Source organism: Anticarsia gemmatalis, chromosome 7 (assembly GCF_050436995.1).
Source record: "Anticarsia gemmatalis isolate Benzon Research Colony breed Stoneville strain chromosome 7, ilAntGemm2 primary, whole genome shotgun sequence".
In the NCBI taxonomy this organism is placed as follows: domain Eukaryota; kingdom Metazoa; phylum Arthropoda; class Insecta; order Lepidoptera; family Erebidae; genus Anticarsia; species Anticarsia gemmatalis.
The window spans coordinates 10,201,260-10,226,611 of NC_134751.1; the positions used below are offsets into that span (position 1 = coordinate 10,201,260).

At 35.8% G+C, this 25,352-nt stretch overlaps 1 protein-coding gene and 1 long non-coding RNA gene across 3 annotated transcripts in view; one reads left to right on the forward strand and one right to left on the reverse strand.

Annotated features, from left to right (window-relative positions):
• LOC142973969 (kin of IRRE-like protein 2) overlaps positions 1-25,352 on the reverse strand; it is a 142,073-nt gene that overhangs the window by 36,904 nt on the left and 79,817 nt on the right. For both annotated transcript variants that reach the window (XM_076116018.1, XM_076116016.1), the window contains exon 3: positions 12,225-12,387. In XM_076116018.1, coding sequence (XP_075972133.1) covers positions 12,225-12,387 — 163 coding nt within the window. The remainder of the gene's footprint in view (positions 1-12,224; positions 12,388-25,352) is intronic.
• LOC142973970 (uncharacterized) lies at positions 23,122-24,363 on the forward strand. Its single transcript, XR_012959536.1, has 3 exons — positions 23,122-23,712; positions 23,949-24,125; positions 24,309-24,363. It is a non-coding gene; the product is annotated as an uncharacterized LOC142973970 (long non-coding RNA).

Consider the following 25,352-nt stretch of genomic DNA (forward strand, 5'->3'; position numbering starts at 1 on the left):
CCGAACAGCAGTGGAAAATATATAAATACGTCATAATCCGTCACTGAGACGTGAGAAATATAGCTGAAACGGAATTTTGTTCAGATAGTTGAAGGTTCAGATCAATCTTCAGACAGTGCTTGTATCGTGTTTAGATCCACAGTTTTGTTTTACGGATTTATTTGAGAAACTTTTTAGCTGAAACCATACTGATAGTAATGTTTTTACTGGTAATAATGTACCTATTATTTCTTACGTCGAATTCAGCCAGCCCTTGACCTCGATCGGTGTAACTCTTTTAATTTGCAACCACACTTAAGACTCGTTGAATTATAATAAACTAGCTGACCCGCGCAACTTCGTTTGCGTGTATCCCGCTACTTCGACAAATACAGTCAACGCACCAACACATATTGGATACTAATTTTCAATTCACAATAACTTCTCTTTCCCTTAACCGCGTTTAAAATATTAAAATGTTTTTTGGTTTCTGTGACTCTTCTTTGATCGCCCCCCCTATCAGTTTTTGGAAAAAATATTTAAGTAATGTACAGATTTTTTTTTGTCTCGCTATTTATAGGGACGCTGCCCCCGCCGCCGCGGCCGGCCCGTACCGTGCCGCAATACTAATATCGTGATATCTCCTAAACTATATGTCTAAATAACACACTGTAAACTGCAAAAATAATCTAAATTAAATGCTCGTGATGATGAACTTACTTATTTTGATAAGGATATATGTATTATTGGTTATATCACCAGTTAAACATCACCCAACGAATTAAATGTTTTTTTAATACAGAAAAGTAGTTTTTGTGACTTAAATAAAAAAGCTGGATATATGTCATCGCGGACTTTTTTGTAGAACTAATAAAGACCAATGTTTTTGCTATACATTGTTCTTACTTGTATCCAACGGTATAAGCGGCGCACGCACAAATGCAATCTTCAATTAGATTTTTTTTCTGACTTCTTGGACATAAATCGCTATAACTCAGCTAATATAGTTTCAATGTATTTCAATTATATATAAAAACCTGTCGGAGAAAATACTCTTTCTATTAGTGAAAACCGCATCAAAATCCGTTGCGTAGTTTTAAAGTTTTATGCATACGAAGGGACTACAGACAAAATGGGCGACTTTGTTTTATACTATGTAGTGATTTATGTGCACATTAAATTATGCAATGTTGGGAACAAATCAGCCTACGCATTATGTAGTTATGTACGTACCTATTGCAAAGACAAGCAGACAAATTTGGGGATTTTGATTATTATGATTCCGTATGAAGCTTCAATGAAACTCGAAAAATGAGTCTCAATATTTAAATATATCTTATGAGGATATTCAAACATGGAGGTCAAAGAAACATGTAATTGGTAATATGAGGAGATCACAATTTAATTGCGTAACTTTGGAAACGAGTACCTATTTCACTTGAAACTTATCAAAAGAAACAAAATAATGAAGCTCGTTTTAGTAATGATATTCTCTTTTCTTTAAAAATAATGATGATCGATTCGAATGACAAACTTTCACATTAAAAATATGCGAAAATTTTATTGAAAGATACGTGATACCTACACGTATACCTTGAAGATATACTTAACATAGCTTATTTAATTATTATGTTTTTTATAGCTTCAATATTTGGAAGTAAGTGGCGTAAGCTACACTCACCGTAAAATTTTATTTTACACCTACAATCATAAATTGTAATGACCACAACTATAATCTCTTTAAGACCAAAACTTAGCTTTAAGTTTTTTACTTCTCCAGCTCACCAAAGCAGCTTTTACAATAGTAAATTACATTTCAAACCAAATTTGAAACAAATATCCGTATCAAAAGACTCAAAAACTGGAACATAACACATTTGTTACCGATTTATCTCGTACACTCGTAGATTAGAGCGCTGTAGATGATGATTGATAGTGCAAAGACTAAAATTTATGACGGTGTACCCTTCGCAAACATATAACCCTGGTATTAATGTTGACATTGATTGTTGCTATTTTTGAACATCGATTTTTCGTTGGTAATAAATATTTGTCGATCAAAAGGACTATGGGCAAAAATGTATGGGCTCCGTCCCCACCTACCAACAAACATGGAACTGATACCAACGTGTTCATAAAGTGCCCCCTATTTAATTAAAATCCTTTGTTTTTGATAAATCAGTGGGAATATACATTTAAAAAAAAAACAATTTGTAATTATTATTTAACGTATATTTTACATTTGTAAGTTATTTTAACATTATTGTTATATTACAGTACTAACTCATATGTATAATAATGTCCTCCTAGCCGATATACGGCTACGGCGGTCAGTTTCATTGAAACTGGCCATCTGTGCCGGACTTTGTTTATAGTGTCCAAATGTGTGCACGATACACAGGTACACTCTCTATTCCATCACTCTCATAGTTTGGTGGGACGGATAACCGACACGACCAGTGAGAGGTCAGGCGCAGGACCGACGGCTTTACGTGCTCTCCGAGGCACGGAGGTCTTCGACCTCAACTTCCTAACTCCGGGCAATCTCTAGGAAATTCTTAACAGAAAATCTCAGAAAAGACTGTTTGGCCCGACCCAGGATTCGAACCCGAGACCTCTCGCACCGCAGTCGCATATACTACCGACCGCGCCACAGAGGCACTCATATGTATATACTTATATCATTTCCATTATATGGTTAATACAATGACATGTTATTGATTTCATATTTCAATAATTATTTTTACTCGTCAATTATAATGCTGTCTAACAGATGCGCTGGCAGATTAAAATCTGATCAGATCTAAAATCGTGGGTTGGAGAGCGGGGGGAGGGGGTTATTTTGTACCCAGCTATCTTTATGTGCATGCGGCGTCCGCCGCTGTGCACTAATTAATAAATAAATGAGCATGTATTTTGGAATTAGTCGTCAATAATACGTTAACGAGATATTTGTTTAAACGTAAGATACTATGAGAACCCCATGCATTTGGGCAATGTCGCCATAGTATAAAAATATCGTCTTGCCAAGATATATCAATTGAGCTACATTTCATTTTTGTTGATGGGTGGGGACGATTCCGCCCATAGTCCTTTGACTGGAAAAAAAAAGTTTGAGACTGTGAAGTATTTTCAATTGTACTTCATTATGACAAAAGTAAGCTTTGTTAGGCGAGAGTATGTCCAAGTTTTAATAAAAAAAAACAAAAATAGAACATTACATTAGAACACTCCGCTGTGTAAAAGTGCTTAAAATAATTTAATTTTACAAGATAAAAAGTGCACTATGTTAGAAATTAAATAAATTATAACAAACGTTGTTACTTGGTGGAAACATAACACTTAAATTTTAAAATGGAATATTGCATAAAAATCCGTGTGAATAAATCTTTATATCGCTCCGCGTACAAAAAACAAAACAATTCATGTCCATTTTTCCAATTTTAGTTAAGCCATCGTCACATTTTCCAGGAACTAAATAGAAATCTTTATTTACTAATTTCATAAAAGCTCCGATTTGAGCATTAAGCTATATTACACCCATTTTAGATGTAACTACAGACTAACTAGAATGTATCTCGTACATAACTTAATGTAACACAGTATTTCACTTCACATTCCCACGAATTTAGTCCCAACTATAATCCAGGAACTTCCGACCTAGTTTAGCAAGGCCCGTATTTAATAACAACATCAGATAAAATTTGTCAGGGCTGGCAAATCCTGTTTAATCTGATCGCATTTTGACGGCGCGTTACGCTCGCGCTCAAACTAATTTGGCTTTCGCATTCACACGAGCACGACCATGCATAGCAGATGTTCGCCTGAACGATTTATAAAATATGCACGCATTGTCAGATTGCGATTTAGCCATGAATCTTACTTGATACACTGGTGTACTGGAAGTTACTACTATTGGAATTCACTGATTTATCACTTGTTAGTCTGAAGTGGTAGGAATCGAACTTGCATGAAAGATTTCTTCGTCGTAAAAAATTACATTCTCGACACCAAATTCGTTGTCAAACTTGTAAAATGTACTCCATGTTGTATCGATAACAAAACAGTAGCTACACAAAAAAACTACTTGAGATTTGTATTGAAAATGGTTTAGATAAAACTATCGCAGCACACAACTGTAAAATTAACAAATTAAATATTTTACATAATTACCTTGTCTCTCTTAAAATGTAGAATTTTAATTAATATGAAAAATTAAAGCGTATTTTTAATGATCCCATTACAGCTTTAATTTCAAACTAGACACTATAATGAAAATTAAGAAATAGTTAATTATCCTCGTTATTTAGATTAAAAACTTAATTAGACGGCTAGATTAAAATATGGTTCTTAATAAATAATTCTGGTTTCAAATTAAAATTAGCTTTAATTTAAATGAAACACGCGTTGATAGAATATTATTATAATTTCAAATCTTATGTGAACGTTTATTAAAATTTTATTAAACTTATAATAACGAAATATTTAATTAGCAATACAAAAACAAATACAAGCACAAGAAAATTAAGTCACTTAAAGACAACAGAAATACCCTCATATTTATGTAGTTGATGACGTAATTATTATCAAACAATAAAAATAAACTTTATGAAAAAAGTTACTAAAGTAAGTCGTTGAGGTTCATCAGCATACGTCAATTATTATTTTTCGAACCCCTGCGGAACACGGAATGAACAAAAATAAACCAGAAAAAAATATTCAGAAATCCTTCAATCCGCCGTCATGTCGTTGACGTCCCAAAAAATCCTTTCCCGAAACGTCGGGTGAGGAGTTCACTTTAGTTACTGTCAGTCAACAGATAATGAACACGTAGTAGCGGCAACAGTGGCAAGCTTCGCAGGTCGTTGTTCCGGCGCCACACGCGACCGAGCCTTATTACAAGAGAAAAAAAAGAAAATAAACGCCAACTACATGGTGCGCTACGTGCTCCAATACAGAAGCCAATTTACATTTTTCCAACGAAAACTTGCAAAACAAACGTAGTGCTGAGGTTTAATAAGAACCGACTGAAAACTTAAAGATCGTTTCAAATGCGATTGTTCTACTTAGTTGGATAATAGCGATCCTAATCCGAAGTGTTAATTGCTGCCCAAATATGAACTCTGCTACTTGATGGACAGAATTCGTTTTTGAATAACGAAGTATAGAGTTGAGACTTTCTGTGAAACTAAATGGAATTAAAGTAGCAGGTGGATTTCTATTCCAATTTCTGCTGAGTATTACAAGGTTTGAATTAAAACAATAGTACCAATCGTTTTACAGAGAAAATAATGTTTTACGATGTTATAACTGCAAAGTCATTTTTATTATATTTGATATTATACTCGCAGTGAACGCTTCGTTAACTAATTACACTCTGTCAGTTGATTGTACAAACACCATTGTTTACCTTTGTGTATTATATTTAAACTATATTTTACCACAGTAAATAAAACGTTATGCGAGTATATTTAACTCATAACATACTTGTCATGCCAAAAAGCTCAGTTCCGAGCAGAATATAAAAAAATATATTTTATCCGATTCATGTTTAAATTTGGCAGTTCTTGAGGAACTTGCTATTTTAGGTCAACCTTATCAAGTTATCGGTATTGTTAGCGTCACAAGTTATTATTATAAAAAGTAATTATATTCAAATATAAATATTAATATATTCACCAGCTATTAAAATTGTAACAAGTATCTAAAATTGCAAACAAAATAAAGTCACCTTTCGTTCTAAAATTATCTGTTTTATTGAGGTCAACGTCAAAATAATGGTGTTTCGCTTATTGGAATTATTATTTTTTTGCATCAATTGATACCCGTGTTACATAAATGTTTAACAGATTTTTAATTTTTTTATCGTTACCATTACAGTTTCGCGAAATTCCCTCACCAGTTCAATTATACCCAGAAATGCTTTGGCTCTAACTTACTACTCAAACTGAATCGTTCTGTCGTTGATAATAATACTCATTTTATTTTATATACGTTTACTACACGGCTGTAATCTCTATTAACACAATTCAGCAAATAAATATATTATATAACTTCTAATTAAATTCTTATGATTCAATGCCAATTGGAATGTGAAACTCCTGTGTAATAAACAGGAGACAACTTGAGTGCTCTTAATGATTGGCCTATTTTCCTTATGTAAACACAATAAACAGAATTTATAAACATTTTATTCCAAGCGATTTTACGTTTTACTTGATTACTGTTCACTAATATTATTTTAAACGCTGTTTTATCTCATCGCTCACAGCTGTCTGAAAGGCGCGATCGCGAAGCACTCGAGACCCAGTCATCAAATCGCTATCAGCTATTTATATTGATCTTCATAGAACCTAATACTATCCTGGCTCATTCAATTCTCTTTTTTAGTAATACAACTCCCGCACTTAGAATTGCTCATGTGTCGCGGGGACTTTTACAAACATACAAACAACGGATACAAAGTACAACCAGACCCGAAACAATTACTTGTGGATCGCACAAATAATCACCAAGTAGTTATCGAAACTATTACTACAAAAAATTATAGCCACCTTATTTTTATTTTTATTTATTTATTATTATTAAAACAGTGTTTCTTACATGAAACTTATACTTATGGTCCACAAAACTGTTTGAACAGTTTGTCTGTGGACACGGTCGAGTCTCATTTAATTATAGCAGTACTTAAGATGTACATATATGTATATATTGTATAAGAGCTTTGATTATATATTATAAGTTTATGTATTATAATGTATTTATATTGCCTATTGTGTAATTAATAATATTTTTTTTAAGTAACTTCAAAAATATGTTTTGAAAATTAAGAAGTAGGCTCATATTCTTTTGCAAGTAAATTCAAATTTCAAACATATTGTTATACGTCTTCTCTGCATAAAAAAGTTAGCATAATATAATTTATTATTTCTTTTGTTTTCTCAAAACTTCTAAAACTAGATTCATTGTCGTCGTCACTACGTTACTCAGGGGACACCAATATACCTAATCATCATTTTTTATAAAATTATCTTGTGTCTAGACAGCAATTGGTTATATTTTTTTCTGAGAAAACCAATCCTAGGGGTATTAGTTAGCTGATAAATAACCATATTAAAGCTTACAAGTAAAATAAATTAGCGGAGAATTGGTTTTTTTATGTTGTAATTAGGTTTATCTATAACTCAGTTATCATGTTGAATTTACTTTCTCTTTGTAGAACTGAATCAATATAATTTCCAAAGTTTCAAAAGACTTCAATGCATTATAAAACAAAGAAGCAATCATGAACCACTTGAGAATATTTTATTGAATTTCTATCGCAATTTTGTTTGAACGATTGATCTTTTTTTTGGGCGGTAGGTGTAAAATAAGTAAGACACACAAAAAATCACTCCTGAGTTTTTAATTGCAAATTAATTTATTTAACAGTTTTTATTAATCTAAATCAATTGACATCAATATATAATTAGTATTTACTACATTTAGTACATACCCAGTACATGTAGTATTAGTGTAATACTACACACCACCTGCCAGCTGAACACTAACCAAATCTGCAAGTCACTACACACCTTTAACAACTACACAATGTCTCAATTGAGTGACATTCAGATGACACAGGCGAAGCTAGAGGAGTCATTTAGTAAGAGGATGGCTGAACTTGAGGCGCAGCTGCAAACTGGGGCTGCCAAGGACACTGTGGCCAAGGTTGCTGAGGAGTTCCGCACCTTCCGCGAACTAATGTTTGGTGTGCTTGGGTTGCTTCGACAGCAAATTAGTGAGTGTGCCCGGATGGTGGACTCTATGGAGACTAGGCACCGAAGAAAGGATCTTCTCTTCTTGGGGATCCCAGAGTCAGCCAAGGTCGACCGACAATACATCGCTTCGACCATACTCAACTCCAAGATGGGGTTGACGGACATCTCAGCAGCCTCCATAAGACACTGTCACCGGATTGGTGCCCCTGGAGGTAAGCATCACCGACCCATTCTGGTGCGCTTCACGAGTGCGGATACCCGGAGCGCAGTTTGGCGTGCCAAGGCGAAGCTGCGTGGAACGTCGATTGCAGTGAAGGAGTTCCTGACGCGGACCCGCCAAATCGTTTTCGCCAAGGCACGTCAGCACTTCGGCATGAGGGACTGTTGGACCCAGGACGGCGTCATTGTTGTGAAGGTCGCCGACGGTAGCCGCCACAAGCTGATAACAACCGATGAGCTGAGCGCGTTGGCGGCCAAGCATCCTAAGGTGACTGGTGCCGCTTCTTCCCATTCTTCCCAGACCGGAGCAGCCAGTGCAAGTGCGGGAACATCTGCGGCAGGCTCGAAAGCACGCAAGTAGCATTATTGTTGTTGCTATGTTATTTGTCGGAACTGTGAAACCGTGTCGCGCTCCACAGTTGAGTCTTGTTACGCTTCCTATCTTACGTAACACGTAGTAAACGTTTACCTTCTAATTTTTATGTATCCATACCCTATTTTTATTAATATTTTTTGTTCACTTCATTATTTACACATGACGCTAATGACTGGTTTGAATGATTGTCAAGTGTCAACTGTCAATCTGACAACTTGACTCATACAATTTCGTTCGGAAACGTATTACATTTTTATTGTATTTTCTGTTCCTCTTATGTTAGCTGGCGGGTGGTGCAGAGATGCATTTTGAACCTTAGTATTTTTGTTGATCTTTTATCATAATTATTTATTTATATATTATATTTTAATTTATTACTTATATTATATTGTTATATATGTCTGATGATGAAGCTTCTTATTTTTCTGCTGACGATATTAGTACATCCTCGAAAGATAGTTTTTGCTCTATAACAGGCACGCTAGGAGACTTTGTGCGTCGGACTTTTGACAGTTCTGGTATAAACCTCTTTAACGTATGTCATATAAATGCGCAAAGCGTCCCTAGCCATTATAATGACCTGCAGGAGGCATTCGCTGATGCTGACGTTCATGCCGTCCTGATTTCAGAGACGTGGCTCAAACCTCATCTACCCTCAACTTCTTACCCCCTCCCTGGATTCATTCTTATCCGTAATGATCGGATAGACAGGAGAGGGGGTGGCGTCGCTATCTATCTCAGAAGTGACCTCTCTTACCATATTGTAGCTTCCTCCTGTCCTAACTACTCCGCTTCCGCCGAATTTCTCTTCCTAGAGGTTTGGGTCAAAGGAGCCAAAATTCTTCTCGGCGTTGTTTACTGTCCCCCATCCATTGATTACTTCTCCAGTATTGAACTGGTACTGGAATCTTTAGGGTCTGCTTACTCACATCACATCATCATGGGCGATCTCAACACCAATCTCCTTTCTCCCAGCTCACTCCGTTCCTGTAAACTCCTAGACATCATTGAGTCCGCCAGTCTACATGTCCTACCACTAAATGCCACTCATCACAACACCGAAGGCGATGATACTTGGTTGGACCTAATGATCACGTCTGCTCCCACCCTTGTCTCATTTTTAGGTCAATACCCTGCTCCTGGTTTCTCTCATCACGACCTAATATATCTGTCCTACACCCTTAAACCTCCCAAATCCCCTCCCAAGGTTCTGTACAGGCGCTGTTTTGGGCGTATGGATGTAGTTAAATTGTGTAAGGACGCTGCTACCGTCCAGTGGGAGCAGCTAACGTCAGCCCCTACGATTGACGATAAAATCGAAATTTTTAACACCGCTGTCACTGGGCTGTATGACGTCCACGCGCCAATCAGAAGAGTGAGACGGAAACGACCGCCTGCTCCCTGGATGACTGAGGGAGTTCGCATTGCCATGAGACGTAGGGATAGGGCATTTGCAAAGTTCCGTAGGGACCGCTGTGACGACAACTGGGTTCAGTTCAAAGTTGCAAGGAATCGATGCAATCAGATGGTACGCAACGCTAAACGCCGACACATTCTAAGTAATCTTTCTTCCTCTTCCCCGGCCGATATCTGGAGGTTCCTAGGGACCCTGGGTATCGGCAAAGACCGAAATAACGTCCCACAGTGCACGGTTGGTTTGGATGATATTAACATTCATTTCACTTCTACCGTACCTTTAGATCACCAAACCACGTGCAACACTGTCAGTTCCGTTAATAATTTACCCCGACCCAACTATGATCCCTTCTGTTTTGCTCCAGTAACACCGGAAGATATTAAGAAGGTAATCCTCTCAATTAAGTCCAATGCAGTAGGCGCTGACGACGTCAGTCGTCATATGATCGTCACAGTATTGGATCACCTACTCCCCGCCATTTCCCATATCATAAATTTCTCCCTTACCTCCGGTTCTTTCCCTTCTCTGTGGCGCAAAGCCTACATTATCCCGTTACCTAAAATCCCAAATCCATCGAGTCCAGCTCACTTCCGACCCATATCGATTCTCCCTTTCCTCTCCAAGGTGCTTGAGGCCTGTGTGCACAAGCAATTAACACAGTTTGTGTTAAACAACAACCTGCTTAACCCACTTCAATCTGGGTTCAGACCAGGTCACAGCACTACATCCGCACTCCTTAAAGTGACTGGCGATATGAGGGCGGGCATGGAGGACACTAAAGTCACCGTGGTGGCTTTGGTTGATTTCTCGAACGCCTTCAATACCGTCAGTCATGATATCCTTCTTTCCATCCTTCGTCACCTGAATATATCTTCTGGTGCACTGAATTGGTTTTCCTCATATCTTAAAGGACGCCAACAGTCGGTTCACATCGGTGACTCATCATCGAGCTGGCGTGAACTCGATTCTGGCGTCCCACAAGGCGGCATCCTCTCTCCGTTATTGTTTTCTATTTTCATCAATCTCCTAACCGAAAATCTTCAGGGTGCGTATCATCTGTACGCTGATGACTTGCAACTCTACGCGCAAGGAACAGTGGAAGGGATAGCATCAGTTGTCGGCATGATCAACAGTGACCTTGAGCACATTAAGTGTTGGTCTAGGAAGTTCGGTTTGGCTGTTAACCCTGACAAATGTCAGGCTATAGTCGTAGGCAGTCATCGCAGCATCAGTAGGCTAGGTCACGTATCAGTACCACCGGTAGTATTTGATGGCTCAATAATAGAACTGACCCCTACTGTGAAAGATCTTGGCCTTTACTTGGACTCAACTCTGAGCTGGACTGCTCAAGTATCTAACGTTTGCAAGAGGGTCACTGGTATACTGCGGGCTCTGTATCGTCTCAAAAACTTTCTCCCATCCACGACTAAAGCAATGCTTGTGCAGACCTTAATCTTTCCACTGATTGACTATGGTGATGTATGTTACTTCGACCTGAATGCAGATCTCCTCAATAAACTTGACCGCCTCCTCAACAACTGCATTCGATTCATCTTCAACCTCCGCAAGTATGATCATATATCTACATATCGCTCCCAGCTTAGGTGGCTGCCCATTCGTGAGCGTCGTAATTTACGTGCACTCACGACTCTCTTCTCTTTCCTTACTTCTTCTACTCCCCCAGCCTACCTAACTCCTTACTTTCAATATCTGTGTGATAATCACAACCGTAACCTTCGTTCCTCTAATAATCTTCTTCTTCTCTGCCCTTCACACACTTCTGGGTTTGTCAACTCTTCTTTTCCTGTCCAATCTGTCTTATTGTGGAACGCGCTCCCTCTTGAAATCAGGATGTCCACTAACCGTCTTACGTTTAAGAGCAAAGTTCGGGATCTCTTGTTAAAACAAGTTGCAGAAACTTCACACTTATCATAGTTTGTATTTATGAATTATATATATATATATATATTTATAAGTATTATATTTAGTTTATAGTATGTTTTTAATATCGTCTATTTAGATAATATATTGATTTATTCGTATTTAATATTTTATCATTATTAATAATTATGTATGTATATACTTATCCATATTTATGTACACTCACATGAACCATTGTTATTTATTTGTAAACCTCTTTCTCAAATTAATTTTCCTCTTTTATTATTTAAGCACCTACTTCATTTAATCTCTGCATCACCCCAAGGTAGACTGGCAGAAAATGCCTTTGGCATTAAGTCCGCCTTTATACAATTTATGTATAAGAAGTTTAAATAAATAAATAAATAAATAAATTGATGAGCTGTTTTAAAAGAACCACTATCAGTGCCTGCTGGCATCATCAATCGGCAATTCTTACGTACTTTAAATCATAATTTGACAACATAGTATTAAAAGTTACTATTATGTTATAATCATGACAGTCCATCACAAACCCAACTACTAAATTCATGTTTATTACATAGATACAAACCTGTACAAAGGTACATCGTTTTTGTACCACACTACAAGCAGCAATACGTCTGATGCCTGCGTGGAGTGAGTGTCGCAAGGGAGCGTCGCGTCGCCGCCCGCAACCGCTGACACTTTCACCATATCCAGTGACTCGGCTCTGACACTCTGACCCGGACGGAGACCTGTTGACAATGTTGTGGGCTTAGTACGGATTAAATTTGAGATTTATGGAGTTGTGCTAAAAACTTATAATGCTTTTAGCCCGGTTCTGTTTTAAACAACTTGTGAAGTTCAGCTTCGTGGACGGGGAAGGTCTCGTAGTGAATTAAGTACTGAGAGCAGCTTTTGCATATTTAATTAACTAAAACATTTTATAGAATAAGAAGTTGGAACTATGTAAAATCAGAAGATTTCACAAAAATATCACGATATATATACGTTTATTTTGTCAGAAACAGCCTAAGTTTCTAAATATCTTGATTTAAAATCTGAAATCACACGAGGGATTGAGGAAAAGTCACAACAACGGAAAAGACAAAGTAGGTTTGACGAAAAACGATACGACAAAACTCAACCAAACCACTATATTAAAGGCATAAGCGGAGCTAGCGAACGCAGAAAGAATATTAATACCGTATAGTCAGAAAACTGATCGAAACTTGGCACAGCATTGAGGCAAGCGCAGGTTGGAATCGCTCTACTTAATAACTCTATTATTTTGCTGTCGAAAAAAGAAATGGAGTAATGCGATCTAGAACATTGATAAAATTGGGTAGTATAACTTTTTTATTATTTCTAGTAATCAGCGAGTTTGTTTTTATCACGATTCATGAGCTCAAGCCTGGCCTCGTATTCCGAGTAAACAAAAAATAAAAGGTTACTGTTTTTATTTTCAGTATTATAAATTGATTGATTTATTATTGTTTGTTTCAACTAGAAATTATTAAAATCTAGTGCAATGTTTGAAGTTTTAAGAATAATTTGTTTGAAATAAACTACTGCTACTATTAAGTACATGGGACAAACGTGTTGACAAATGTTAATGACACAACGCTCGTAGATTTCATGCTACCTTCGGGTATAACAGAAGTCATGTTATATTTCAATGTAGAAAGAAGTGCCAAAAATAATAAAAATAAAGCTCTTTGCGTATATTATATAGAAGTCCTCATAGAAGAAATTTATTCGAAGCTACCCAACACGACATATATTCACAATAGCGAAGTCCATTATTTACTACAACAAACGAGATTGAGCTGACACTTTACGCACATTTCACAAACAGTATGAAAATATGATATCCTGACTTAACAAACGAGAATCATGATCAGCCGGCGAAATTTCGACTCGATTCCCTTTAGAAATCGTTCGCGAAATTCGAATTGTTCGTTCTCAGTGAATACCAAGCGCGATCGTGACAAATGGCCCGATTAACAATCCTGAGTTGCCGAGAAGGAGATGGTGCGACTAACGATGCAATATATCAAAGGATTTTTCTTAGCTGACGAGACTCTCAAGTTATTTGCTTGTTAAATATTAATGTGATCATAACCGTAATATCGCTCATAAAGCCAATCTATGGTGAGGTGAAAATGTTTGCGGAGTACGTAAAGTGCAGATGCGTCATCTTATTTTTCTTCCGTTTAAGTGGATGATTTTCATTGAAATGTTTTTATTTTTATTGTCTTTCAAGATGTTCATATTATAGAAACATATGCTTCTTAAAATGCTTAAGTATTTTTCTATTATCAGGTAGATCAGCCAAAGGATGCGCACACGTTTAAATATTTGCAATCCAATAATACAATAATAGTACTCTAGCGATACTTGGTTTCCAAAATCAACATCATAAGGTAAACCAATTCACGCCTGTTCTAATATAAATGTCGCTAATTATATTAACTGTGGTACTGGCGTCAAACCTCTCGTAGTTTCCACTAGAGAAACAACCTACTCTAAAGGAAAATAGGAGAACGATACGTACATAAAAGCCGACAACCTATTAATAGTCTTAATGGAGTTTCCGTCTATAAATGTCTGTTCTCGTCGATAAACTGGTGATATATTTGCGCCTTGTAAAACAGAAGTTGGTTTATATAAGTGCCTAGTGAATCAATTTAGCGTTTGAATTTCCTACGAATGGGGATTAATGTTACATCAATTGAATTACTCAAGAAGAAAACCAGGTAAGTACTATCAAATTCGATTGCTGATCAATTAATATTGCAGCATTTGATGAAATTCAATTGATTAGAAAACCATACCATAGTAAACTTTGCTATGGTTTTCTAATCGTCATGTAGCAGGATAATCTATTCAGTGTAGTAGTAAGAGTCGCTCCGTTTTCAAAGCGTTAGGTTCCCTTTTGTTGAAACAGGAATTCTGTCAATGTTTTCCTCAAAAATCCTAACGTTAGAATACAGGTTGTCTGTTTGGGGCTGCCGAAGTTTGACGACTATGAATCGTCCAACGGAAATACGAACAACTGCTCTTTGAACCCCAAATCGCTTTCATTGACATCTATCCATAGTCGCTTTCACCTCAGAGAGATGTCAATGGGGTTAGATTATTGGGCATCAATCCTTTTATGACCTCTATCCTCAGTAATAGGACAGTAAGGGTTGATTGCAGATTCTAAGTTAATAATCTACACTGAACTATTCCGCATGCCTTGCGTGCTCCTTTATGTACGTATTAAGCATGTGTTTTAATTTAATGAGGTACCTATTTAGGAAAGTGAAATGTGCTCTGTAGTGCGGCTGATGCATTGTTGTTGTTATCATTACTTCTTATTCCTTAAACCTTAAAACCCCTTTATGTTGCTTTCAAAAATAAATAATGAAAAAATCATTTAGTAAGTTTTTGTTTCTTTATGTTTTTGGAAGTTTGTGAATTCAAATCAGTGATCTGAGCAAGTAATTCCCATGTTAAATAAGGTTCTTACTATTTTTCTAAATCTAATAAAAATTATATCGGAAAACGGAACTCTAAAACCGGCCGCTATAACGAGTTCTATTTAAACCATGCGAATTCATTGAGTTCAGTACTCCCGCTGGAGCCGGGCTTATTTCCTAAAGCGTCGTGTCATGGTGGGCTCCACACGTATGAACTGACGTTCAATCCCATTCCACTGTTGTTTAATATTGACTGAACTGCAATACTATTGGCAGATTTAAAATTAAACGTGAATACATTTCGAGTCGGATAAGTCTGGAATGATCCATTGTCGAAGTTGTCATGACTGTAAATCACGTTGATAAAATTATTTCGGAGGTGTACGTTATAATTATGATCATCCGAAACTACTGTTATCAACTACTTGAAAGCCAATTTTGTACATTGTTTCTTTTCTTAAATGTGTCCTGTAGAAGCTGCAATTTACTGCAGTTGCTATAAAATTGACACTAATTAGTTGTCAATTGCGTTATACACAATAAGTAGGGAGATATTTTTGCCCGTTCTATCAATAATTGTTGTAGAACCCTCGCGTAAATACAAAAAATATTCTAAGTATGCGTTCAAACATGATATTTGAGGACGCGTATAGTTACTCGTAGTAACAATGTGCAAATTGACTGATTCCAATAATGTACTACTTGATATAATTACCACATACTAAAATACACATCAGATTAAATTTTACTGCATTAAAACCACGTCAAATTGAAACCATAATAAATCTGCCAATGTTATGTAGCAGTGGAACAATGAAGTGAAATCCGGTACGAAACGAGTTCCAATACTAATCGACTCGTTAGTCAAAGCACCACACGAGTAATCCTCAGTGAAATAATGCCTACTAAATACACGGTTTCACATAGTACCTACGTGTATCAAGCGGTATTTATACAGCCAGTGTACTTGTACACACTATTCAGTATTAGGTAATTGTAATATGTAACGCGTTTAAACCTAGTTTTATTTTTACCATGATAACAAAATACTGTTTTTAAAGTATCTTATTTTCGTATTATAAGTTTATAATACGAAAATAAGATACTTTAACGAAAATAGATACGTAAAACATACTTTAACCAGTTGGTTAAAGTATGTTTTATTCTATTTGGAACTAATAAACTAGATTTAGTTTAACACGTTGCAGGGCAAGCATATTCTAGTCCATATAACAAGTAAAAAACAATATACTCTCCGCCTTAGTCTCGTTGTTAAAAAGCATAAAAGTCAAATAATTATTTTATTCAATTTAATAAGTAGTTAGTTTTTATTACGGTCAGAAAGGTACATTTTCAATTTCAAAATAAACAATTATTTTTATTTGATGAATCACTAAGATTACTTTGTACAATGCAATATACAAGATAATAGAATTCGAGAACAAAGCGTAAAGCTCTAAGCGCTGACAAATGCAGAAAAAAGCATTAGTATTATTAATTATATAAACGTCCTCTCGCAAAGTACATTTTATATTGAACAACTTTATGATCAAACCTTGCGAGCGACTGCAGGAAAATAAAAGAAACAATTTACTTGAATGTACACGTACACTGTACAGTCTAGAATGCTAGATATTTATTTGATAAAACCCGAGAGAAATAATATAAACAACAACAGCTAGAAGCGGATAATGCAAAAAGCTGTTTTAACTTTTCTAACTAGCCATAAAAGTACTTGGCTTGCCGTACATTAATATTTCTATGAGACATACTTTTAAAAAACGACTGAACTAATAGTTGAGCATAATAATTTTCTGGTTGGCTTAAAAAAGAGCATACACGGCATATATATGCCGTGCTAATTTGTACTTCATTTATCGTGTGTTTAAGTCCACCGGCATCTGACATGGTTTAACAGCTACAACCAGGACCGATTTTCAACGTGCCGCCTGAAGCACGGCAACACTCAGCTTGATAATATTGCCATTCATCTATGTATATATTGTCCGCGCCATGGTTGCTTAAACCTCTGATCACTTACTTACTGGTGAGCATCATCTATCATGTGCTACTGAGCTATTATAGTACAGGAAAAATAAGTAGATAGATTTAGTACCTGGTTAAAAATTTTAAGACTATGACTCCATACAAGAGACTTTTTGTGCCTTCATAACCGTCAGTATCTTCAAATTGATCAGCATAAACGGGTTTATTTTACACAAATTCGATTCACCCAGTGAGAGACTTTGTTAGCTCGCGTGTCGAATTCACCAGTCTTTTTCTTACAAGTATGTATCACGATACGTGACAGGGCCTAAATTGGAGGGGAAAATTCGCCAAGAGCACGTAATGTCTGAATTGTGACTTTGACATCGGTAATGTGAAGAAGTTTCAAGTGTTTTAGGCTCGAGAATCGATGGTTCTCAAGAAATGGATGCTTAAGTTGTTTGAATTGTTTGTGGACTTAGGTATAAAAAATAATTGAGAGAAAACGAGAGAAATAATTGGAAGAAACTGAAAGTTTATACCTGAATCACTAAACATGCACCAAATTACTAATTCATACGTAAATCAATCATAAAAAGAAAACATAAAGTTAACAAAATTCAAAACAAAAATCAATCTGGGGGCACGGAAGTGCCCCCGCAAGTCGAGCAAAAAAAAGTGGCACGGCCGTAACATCCTTTTCTCGAAGCAATTCGGGCTATTTTTGACACCCCTATAATTTCGTTGTGGATAAAACAAGAAGCCTGGATTTTCAGCAACTAATCAGTCATTGTATAAACACGGTATATTTAAAATTTCAGTCAATTTGAACCAGTAGTTTAAGAATGACAACTTGTTAAAATTTTGAATTTTGTCACTCACTGATTCACTGACTCACTGACTCACCGATCATCAAAAGTCTAAGGTACTTCTAGCAGACTTAGAAGCTTAAAATTTAGAATACAAATAGGGTTTAGTGTCTTAATCATGGGAAAAATTTAATATTTTCTAATTTCGGTCCAAATTTCTAAATACACCAACTGCAACAATAACTTTGTAATCCTATATAAATGTAAAAGATTACAAGGTTACATTTGCAGTTAATCAATTATTATTACTGTAGAAAATAAAATAAATAGGTGTAAATAGGTACCTACTATATGAGGCATAACAGGAGGGGGTATAGGGTGGGTAAGGGTGTTTAGCCCATGAAACTGAACAACATTCCCATAGGAAAATATGTTGAATTATGAAAAAAAAACGTCTTTCCATACAAATTGGACTTATGTTCGCTCTACAAAAAGAAGTGAGATGCCATCAAAAACATTCTGTAAAAACCTCAAGTCTCGCCGTAAAAAGTTGTGAGATCTATATAATACCAAGTCGATTAATCTATTTAGTCTCCACTTAAAGGACCTTCTGTCTTAAGTTATTACGTATGTTATTATCATGCCAATTAAAAAAAAATACCTTTAAAACAAATAGATCGACTTGGTCATCGCAAGAAAACACAAATTCGCCATTAACATTTCAGGAGCATTAACTTCTCGTCATGCTGTGTAGTGCGATACATACTAATAATTAAATCATGCGATGGCCAGGTCGGTCTATTTGTTTTAAAGGTATTTTTTTTTAATTGGCATGATAATAACATACGTAATAACTTAAGACAGAAGGTCCTTTAAGTGGAGACTAAATAGATTAATCGACTTGGTATTATATAGATCTCACAACTTTTTACGGCGAGACTTGAGGTTTTTACAGAATGTTTTTGATGGCATATGATTGTTTCAAACAGACGTTAAACCAACCCGTGATGAGTAAAACCCTCAGATTACTTCCAATAGTATCAGATACTGCCAGTGAAGGGTGTCTTCGTAATCCTCAAGCGAATCTTGCATTATCTAAACGCCTTTTGAGTTGTCAATCTGCGTTGCTAAACGGCTTGATAGGCGGGAACAATAGCCTAATCATTGTCATGTCACTGAATACCTTAATTTGAATCTATATCAGGGTATTAATTTAGAATCATTCAACCGAACGTATTTACGGTAAAAGCAAAAACATCGATAAAGATATATAATGTATTGTTTAAAGGCTTTAAACAATTAATCTCTTTAGCGTGTAGTACCGACCTGTGTTCATACCAATTGACTAAAACTGTCGTATTGTCTTTAAGTTTGAAGTTGTATGTTTAGCATACAGCCGATGCAGAAATTGGAAGGTCCAATAAATTATATGTAATTTAAAAACAGAGTGCAATTATTCTGGCCAGTGTGAGTGGAAGTTATACAAAGATAAAATAAAGTCACCAAAATGATCAACTAATGACAACACAATACTGTCTTTCTAGTTCACAAAACAAACATAACACGTTCTCAATGGCAAAAAGAGTACCAGTTACAGAAATTCCGCATTAAAATGACAGCAAATGTCGGGGTTAGTCATTCAGGCGAGGAGAATCGGTCACAGGGGGAAACTAAAACGTAGGTAGCCGACAAACTGGTCCTGTACAATTTTATATTTCACTAGAACTTCTAAACTTGTATGTAAAACAATAGTTAAGTAAAGTGTGTTACTTGAACTGAAATTGATTTCGTTTGTTGATTGGCGTGTCCACTGTGCTGAATTTCTACCTAAACAAATAAATGTTCACTTTATTAAAGTTCTTAACATATAAGTACAGTATAACAACATTGAAATAGAGATTACAACACAGCTCAAGAATTTTATGACACCTACAAACACAAACGTATAAAATGTTCCACAAAACATGTACCATTTGCATCCTGCCTTCCCATTGACTAGGTCATCTATCTGCCTAGCGTGAGGTCGTGGTCACCGCTTAAGGATCTTTTTTCCCAAGCGGTTGTCGGTTCTGCAATATATGGCGTACCCATTGCCAATTTAACTCGATACTGCCCGGGTTATGTTGGTTTTACAATGCATTTCCCCATTCGGGATTTTATCACAGAGATTGGCTTCCACACAGCTTTATAAGCATTTCTGTGCATTTTATGAAGTCAGTCTTATAGATATTTAGTGGATTAGAAGAACAATAAATATTTAATATACGTGATCACAAACACCAACGGTTTTAAGTAAAGCTAAGAATGTTGCTATCATAAATCATCGTCTATTACTATATTACCTAATAGTTACTAATTTATATCAACTCTTTCTTTGATTACTATTTTACTTTTATTAAGTAAATTATCTACCTACCCAGAATGTAAAAAAAGTGAATATTTTGTTATGATTGAATTAAAATAATTACATGAAAATGATTATGCTTTCAAAGAATTAAGTGAGTATATCATGACATGTGGCTAACGTGCACACTGTATTGTCGTGATCACACATGCAAAACCCAAAAGTTTTGACTTTGCTTAACACACAGTAAATAGTTATAATGACATTATTCAAAACACTTAAGTGGCAGCACATTTTAAGTCTATGAATTCAAGGTTCTCTGTTCGATTACATTTCAAAGTAGAGTGAATTCCCTCTTCGCAGAGGTGAAAGGCAATATTTAACGTGGACCATTCACCCATCGAGCTAAGCCGGTGCGCAAAAGAGAAAAATACACTCGAACATTTCACTTCCGCTGTGTAGTGGCCGCGTATATTTTAAGCCGTTCAATGGCTATGTGACACGGGCTAGCGGGGTAGAAAAATTTGTGCACCGGCTTTATAGTGACGGCTGCACGCGTCGCTGTCAATGTAGCTTTGCCCTATGTGCACCTCTTCACACTTTATGTACCCATATTGTACGTTACCCCTATTTCCTCTGCGCCTTGCATTTTATCTACAAAACATTGATGAATGCAAAAATGTCAATAACTATAATGAAACTGTTGGAACTCAGACTTCTTCAATTTGTATTCAACTCCGGGCAACGAATACGTAACAAATTATAAATTGTTCTCGGTTCCAACTGCTGCAACATTGCTGAAAATACAAGAACAATTTTCGGAATACTTTTAAATAATTTACAAGTACCCACCTGTAATGGGAGAACGGCATTAAAAAAATCTGAGTCAGGGCATTATTTTTAATTAAGTTTCCCTTACTTTTTAGACTATTTTGAACTCTAAGCAGTTTACCGGCTTCACATACGTAAAAAGGTGTGCCCAAAATCCGAGCGCCAACGAATTGTCACTTTTTATCTTGGGACAGTACTGCAATCACTCGGTCCACTGAACGGGTTAATTAATGAAATCTATTAACTTCTCTCTACTCCTTAGGGATGGGAATTGCTTGCGGATTTTTTGCTCGGTCATCCTATCCAGCCAATTTCCAACTGTTTGCAGCTGTGTCGATTTTCGTTTTTAAAAGTCCCGTACGGCTTGACATAGTGTACCACAAAATAGCTTGTGTTGGCTGCTGAAATGATTAGATTTAATTCAGTTGCGATTTCAGCATCGGAATCGATTTAGGTTTCGCTCGTAATTGATTGAAAGTATTTATTTGTTGCGGGTTTCCTGATAGAAATTCCAAGTGTGCTGAAGTCCCAAGTTTAGGCTACATAAATTCTTACATCGATAAGAATAATTTATCTAAATTGAACTAGAAACTCATACTGAATAAAAGCGACGAACAGGAAGATATGGTTGGAATATGTAAATGTAACAAACGATGATATTTTCTGGCACACTTGAAAATGTAATTTGTGACACAGAACACACACTTCCATTCCCCTGTGACTTTAGACTTTCCTTGAAGTAGATTATTTAGTATTCTTTCTCCGTTGCGTGGAAGATAACATGTAGATAAAAGGCGTACAAAAGGGGAATGTCAATGTAGCTGAGATAAGATTGTAGAACAATTAAAAATAAAGGGTTGTTCTCGCGTTAAATGTAACAGTACATTGATGCGGCGGCGATATAAATATTCATGATAGAGACTGGAATACGCGCCACAGCGGCATGTTAACGTGACGGTTTAAACGCTTATGTGATGGCCCAAGATATGCAGGTCAGCGGCAACGGAGCTGCCTTACATTAATTTTACAACGCATTTCTGTACTGAAAATATTTTGCAAATAAAAGCTGACAAATTTGATATATAGTGTAAGTTTAATTTATATTATTTTTATTTACGTTAGTCAGATTCACAATCGCAAAAACTGATAATACTTATAGTAAACTCGACAACGTCAAATCACTAGTAATCAAGGCATATAGTGTTATACATATTAAAGGGCCCTTTACAATAAAAAATAAATTGTCACGTTTAATTACTCGCTACGATCTTCTCACTTAAACAGCAGTTAAGTAAGGAACAATAGTGTATATACGTGTGCCACAAACACCGCGACAGATGTTCGATACAAAGTATTCGTTATAATTATATTCTGTAGTAATACTCACTTTGATAGTTGGCAAGTTGTTTACTTAAGGATTTGTATCAACTGAAGCGTGTAATGTTTTGTTTTACTTAGATAATGGCGTAGGTTGCGTTCAGACTTTGTATTGAAAGTAAATACACGAACAAATTAATATTAAGTTGTGTTGATGAATAAGTTGAAACTACGCAATGTGCAAAATATACTTAGTAGAATTCGGTGGGTATGGAAATATAAAATTATTTTAAGTCAGGCTAATGTTATACAAAACGCCAAAAAAACTGTTCTTTAATGTGAAAAAAAAAATCTTTCTATAACTTGAATTGTAAGCGTGATCAATAAATCTGTGAAAGTTCTACTCTCGCCTTGTGAAATATAAACAGCTCGAGTTTACTCGCTTAGTTTGAACTAAGCCTAAGGCGTTAGAATAAAATTAAAATTATTATGTTTTCTCGGACTCTTTTCCGCTAAAAGGGTCAACAAAGTAGGTCAATAACACTCGCAACATAACGGTTAAGATCACGATACGGTATTTGACGGAGTTTTTATTAGTTTTAATATAATTTCCCGTGTTAAAGGCCATTTTGAATAAAAATAGTACTTTCAATGAGGTCGCCAAGGTTGTTTCAGAACTAGCCAACTTGTGAAGGACATTACCTAGTCTCCTGGCTAATTAAATACTCCTTTAACATAATACATAATAATATGTATATATGTCTACTTCATAAATGGTATTTTGTCATTTGACCATTTTAATTTTAAGCATCTGTAAAAAAATACTATACAAAATATAAACGGTTGCATGCATCAAAAACTATCACTTTATATTTTAAAAGCGAAAGATACTTTAAATTGAAATTTTTCAGTGTGTACTGCTGTGTTTACCTGAATGTTACTGGCAATAAAAAATAAAATATACGGCCACGATTTCATCGTAAACAGTATCAAGCACTCGATAAGGGCGTTCCGTGTAACTAAATTCTTTGGTACAACATTTTATTATATTTTTAATCTTACACCAATTAAACCCTGCTGGAAACGACCACTGATATGCAACGTAACCTCTAGTAAAAAATACATAAAAAAATTAAAAACTCCATATTAAAATCCGCGTTTTTTCGTGACAATGCACAGTTAAAGCTCGCGTGCCTCACGTACAGAATAAACGTGATGATTCTCTCATTTCACCGACAATTTGTTGTTCCCTATCCTACGTTGAACATCGTGCACGTATCAGATAAACTGTGGGGGCAATCTACGATACAATGAGATCTCCATCCAGTAAGTAAGAGCACAGTATTTCTTGATAACAATTGTATACGTGTGAGCCAACGTGGTTGTAATAAAAAATATAAACGTCTTATTTAACGGTAACAAGGGAGTAAAACTGAGGAGGTATGTTTTTGTTTGTGTTTTGTTACATGTAACTATGTACTCGGTCCGTTATGTAGCATTCCAGTTTGAGTATCAGAAAAAAATAAGAAAATAGAATATTGTAATTTAAATTTGGGTTTCAGAGCAACGATAACGAACTGTCGTGCCGTACCATACCACCGGGCTATGAAATCGATGCGATAGAGTTTACCCGTGTATTATGCTCTATAAACGAGAACCGTTGGTCGGTTTCAATGAAACAGGCCGCCGTAGCTGAATATCGTCGAAGAGGACATAACATTACTCAGAACCAGATTAAAGTATTATCAGTGTCAATAACACATTGCCCCTATTTTGAAAATTACATTAGCGTAGAGACCTTTCCATCGCTAAAAACTAAGCACTCGAATTATTATAAATTTTTAATAAAAGCAATTTCAATTATATTATCAAATCAAAATCACTTGAACCCTAACCCAAACCTTCATTATTTCACATTTCAGGTATTTTAACTTCAACAATCAGAACTTTTAATAGCCCGAAAATCGAGTACCAGATATTAGTTACTCTCATAGGTACTTAGAAACATCGAAAATTAATAAGGATCATTTTATTAATTAAAAGTATGAAACTACTACCTGACCACTCAGCTTTTTGTTGTTACCAAGTTAGTTTGGTGATCTTAAATGAAATAAGTTGCTATAATTTGTATTATGTAATCAATTATGACACTACAATGTCAACGGTGTAATACATGACCTTTACCAATATAAATAAAATGCCAATCACTAGGGTGATAAATATTTTCATTCCTAAGACAAATATACGTTATACATGACAGAATCAATTTAATTTCACACCATGTACGTCACTTGTAATCCATCGCTTACATTTGACTAATTAATTATCTCACAAATAATTCGTATTACAATCACTTCCCGAATCCCACACAATAACATGCATCATTTACGAAAGCATACGAGCCGCGAAAGCCCACATATCCATTTTAATTGAAATCAAATCATATAAGCGCTACGTCACGTTCCATTCCAGTATTGAATTAATCGTATAAACCACTACACTGAAGAGGCGTCTTTCCTATTCACCTAATGAAGATCGATATCCGTTTCCAATGAGTACCTGTTACAGGATTGTTTAATTTATTCGGGGACCAGGAAATTAGCATCAAAACCGATCCCACCCAACGTTATAATTGGGCCTTTTGTTTATATCGACGGTTAGGAAGCTGCCTCGAGTGTACAACCGGCGTGCCTCAAGGCAGCAATAACCATGCGAGCCGAGATTGTGTTACAGATAATGTGATTGATATTACGTTACCGGGACGTGATGTTTTTATTTACGCAATAACAGGTAAATTATTGTCGTATTATATTTTGAAAGTAAATACAAACATACTTTTACCTTATGACATAACATTATTTCCCCTTTTGGGAATATGTTCAACAAACTAAAAACTAAAGTCGACCGAAAAATAAAACAGTGTTATTTTTCTGTAAGCATACGAAGAAACTGCTGAGATAGCAGAA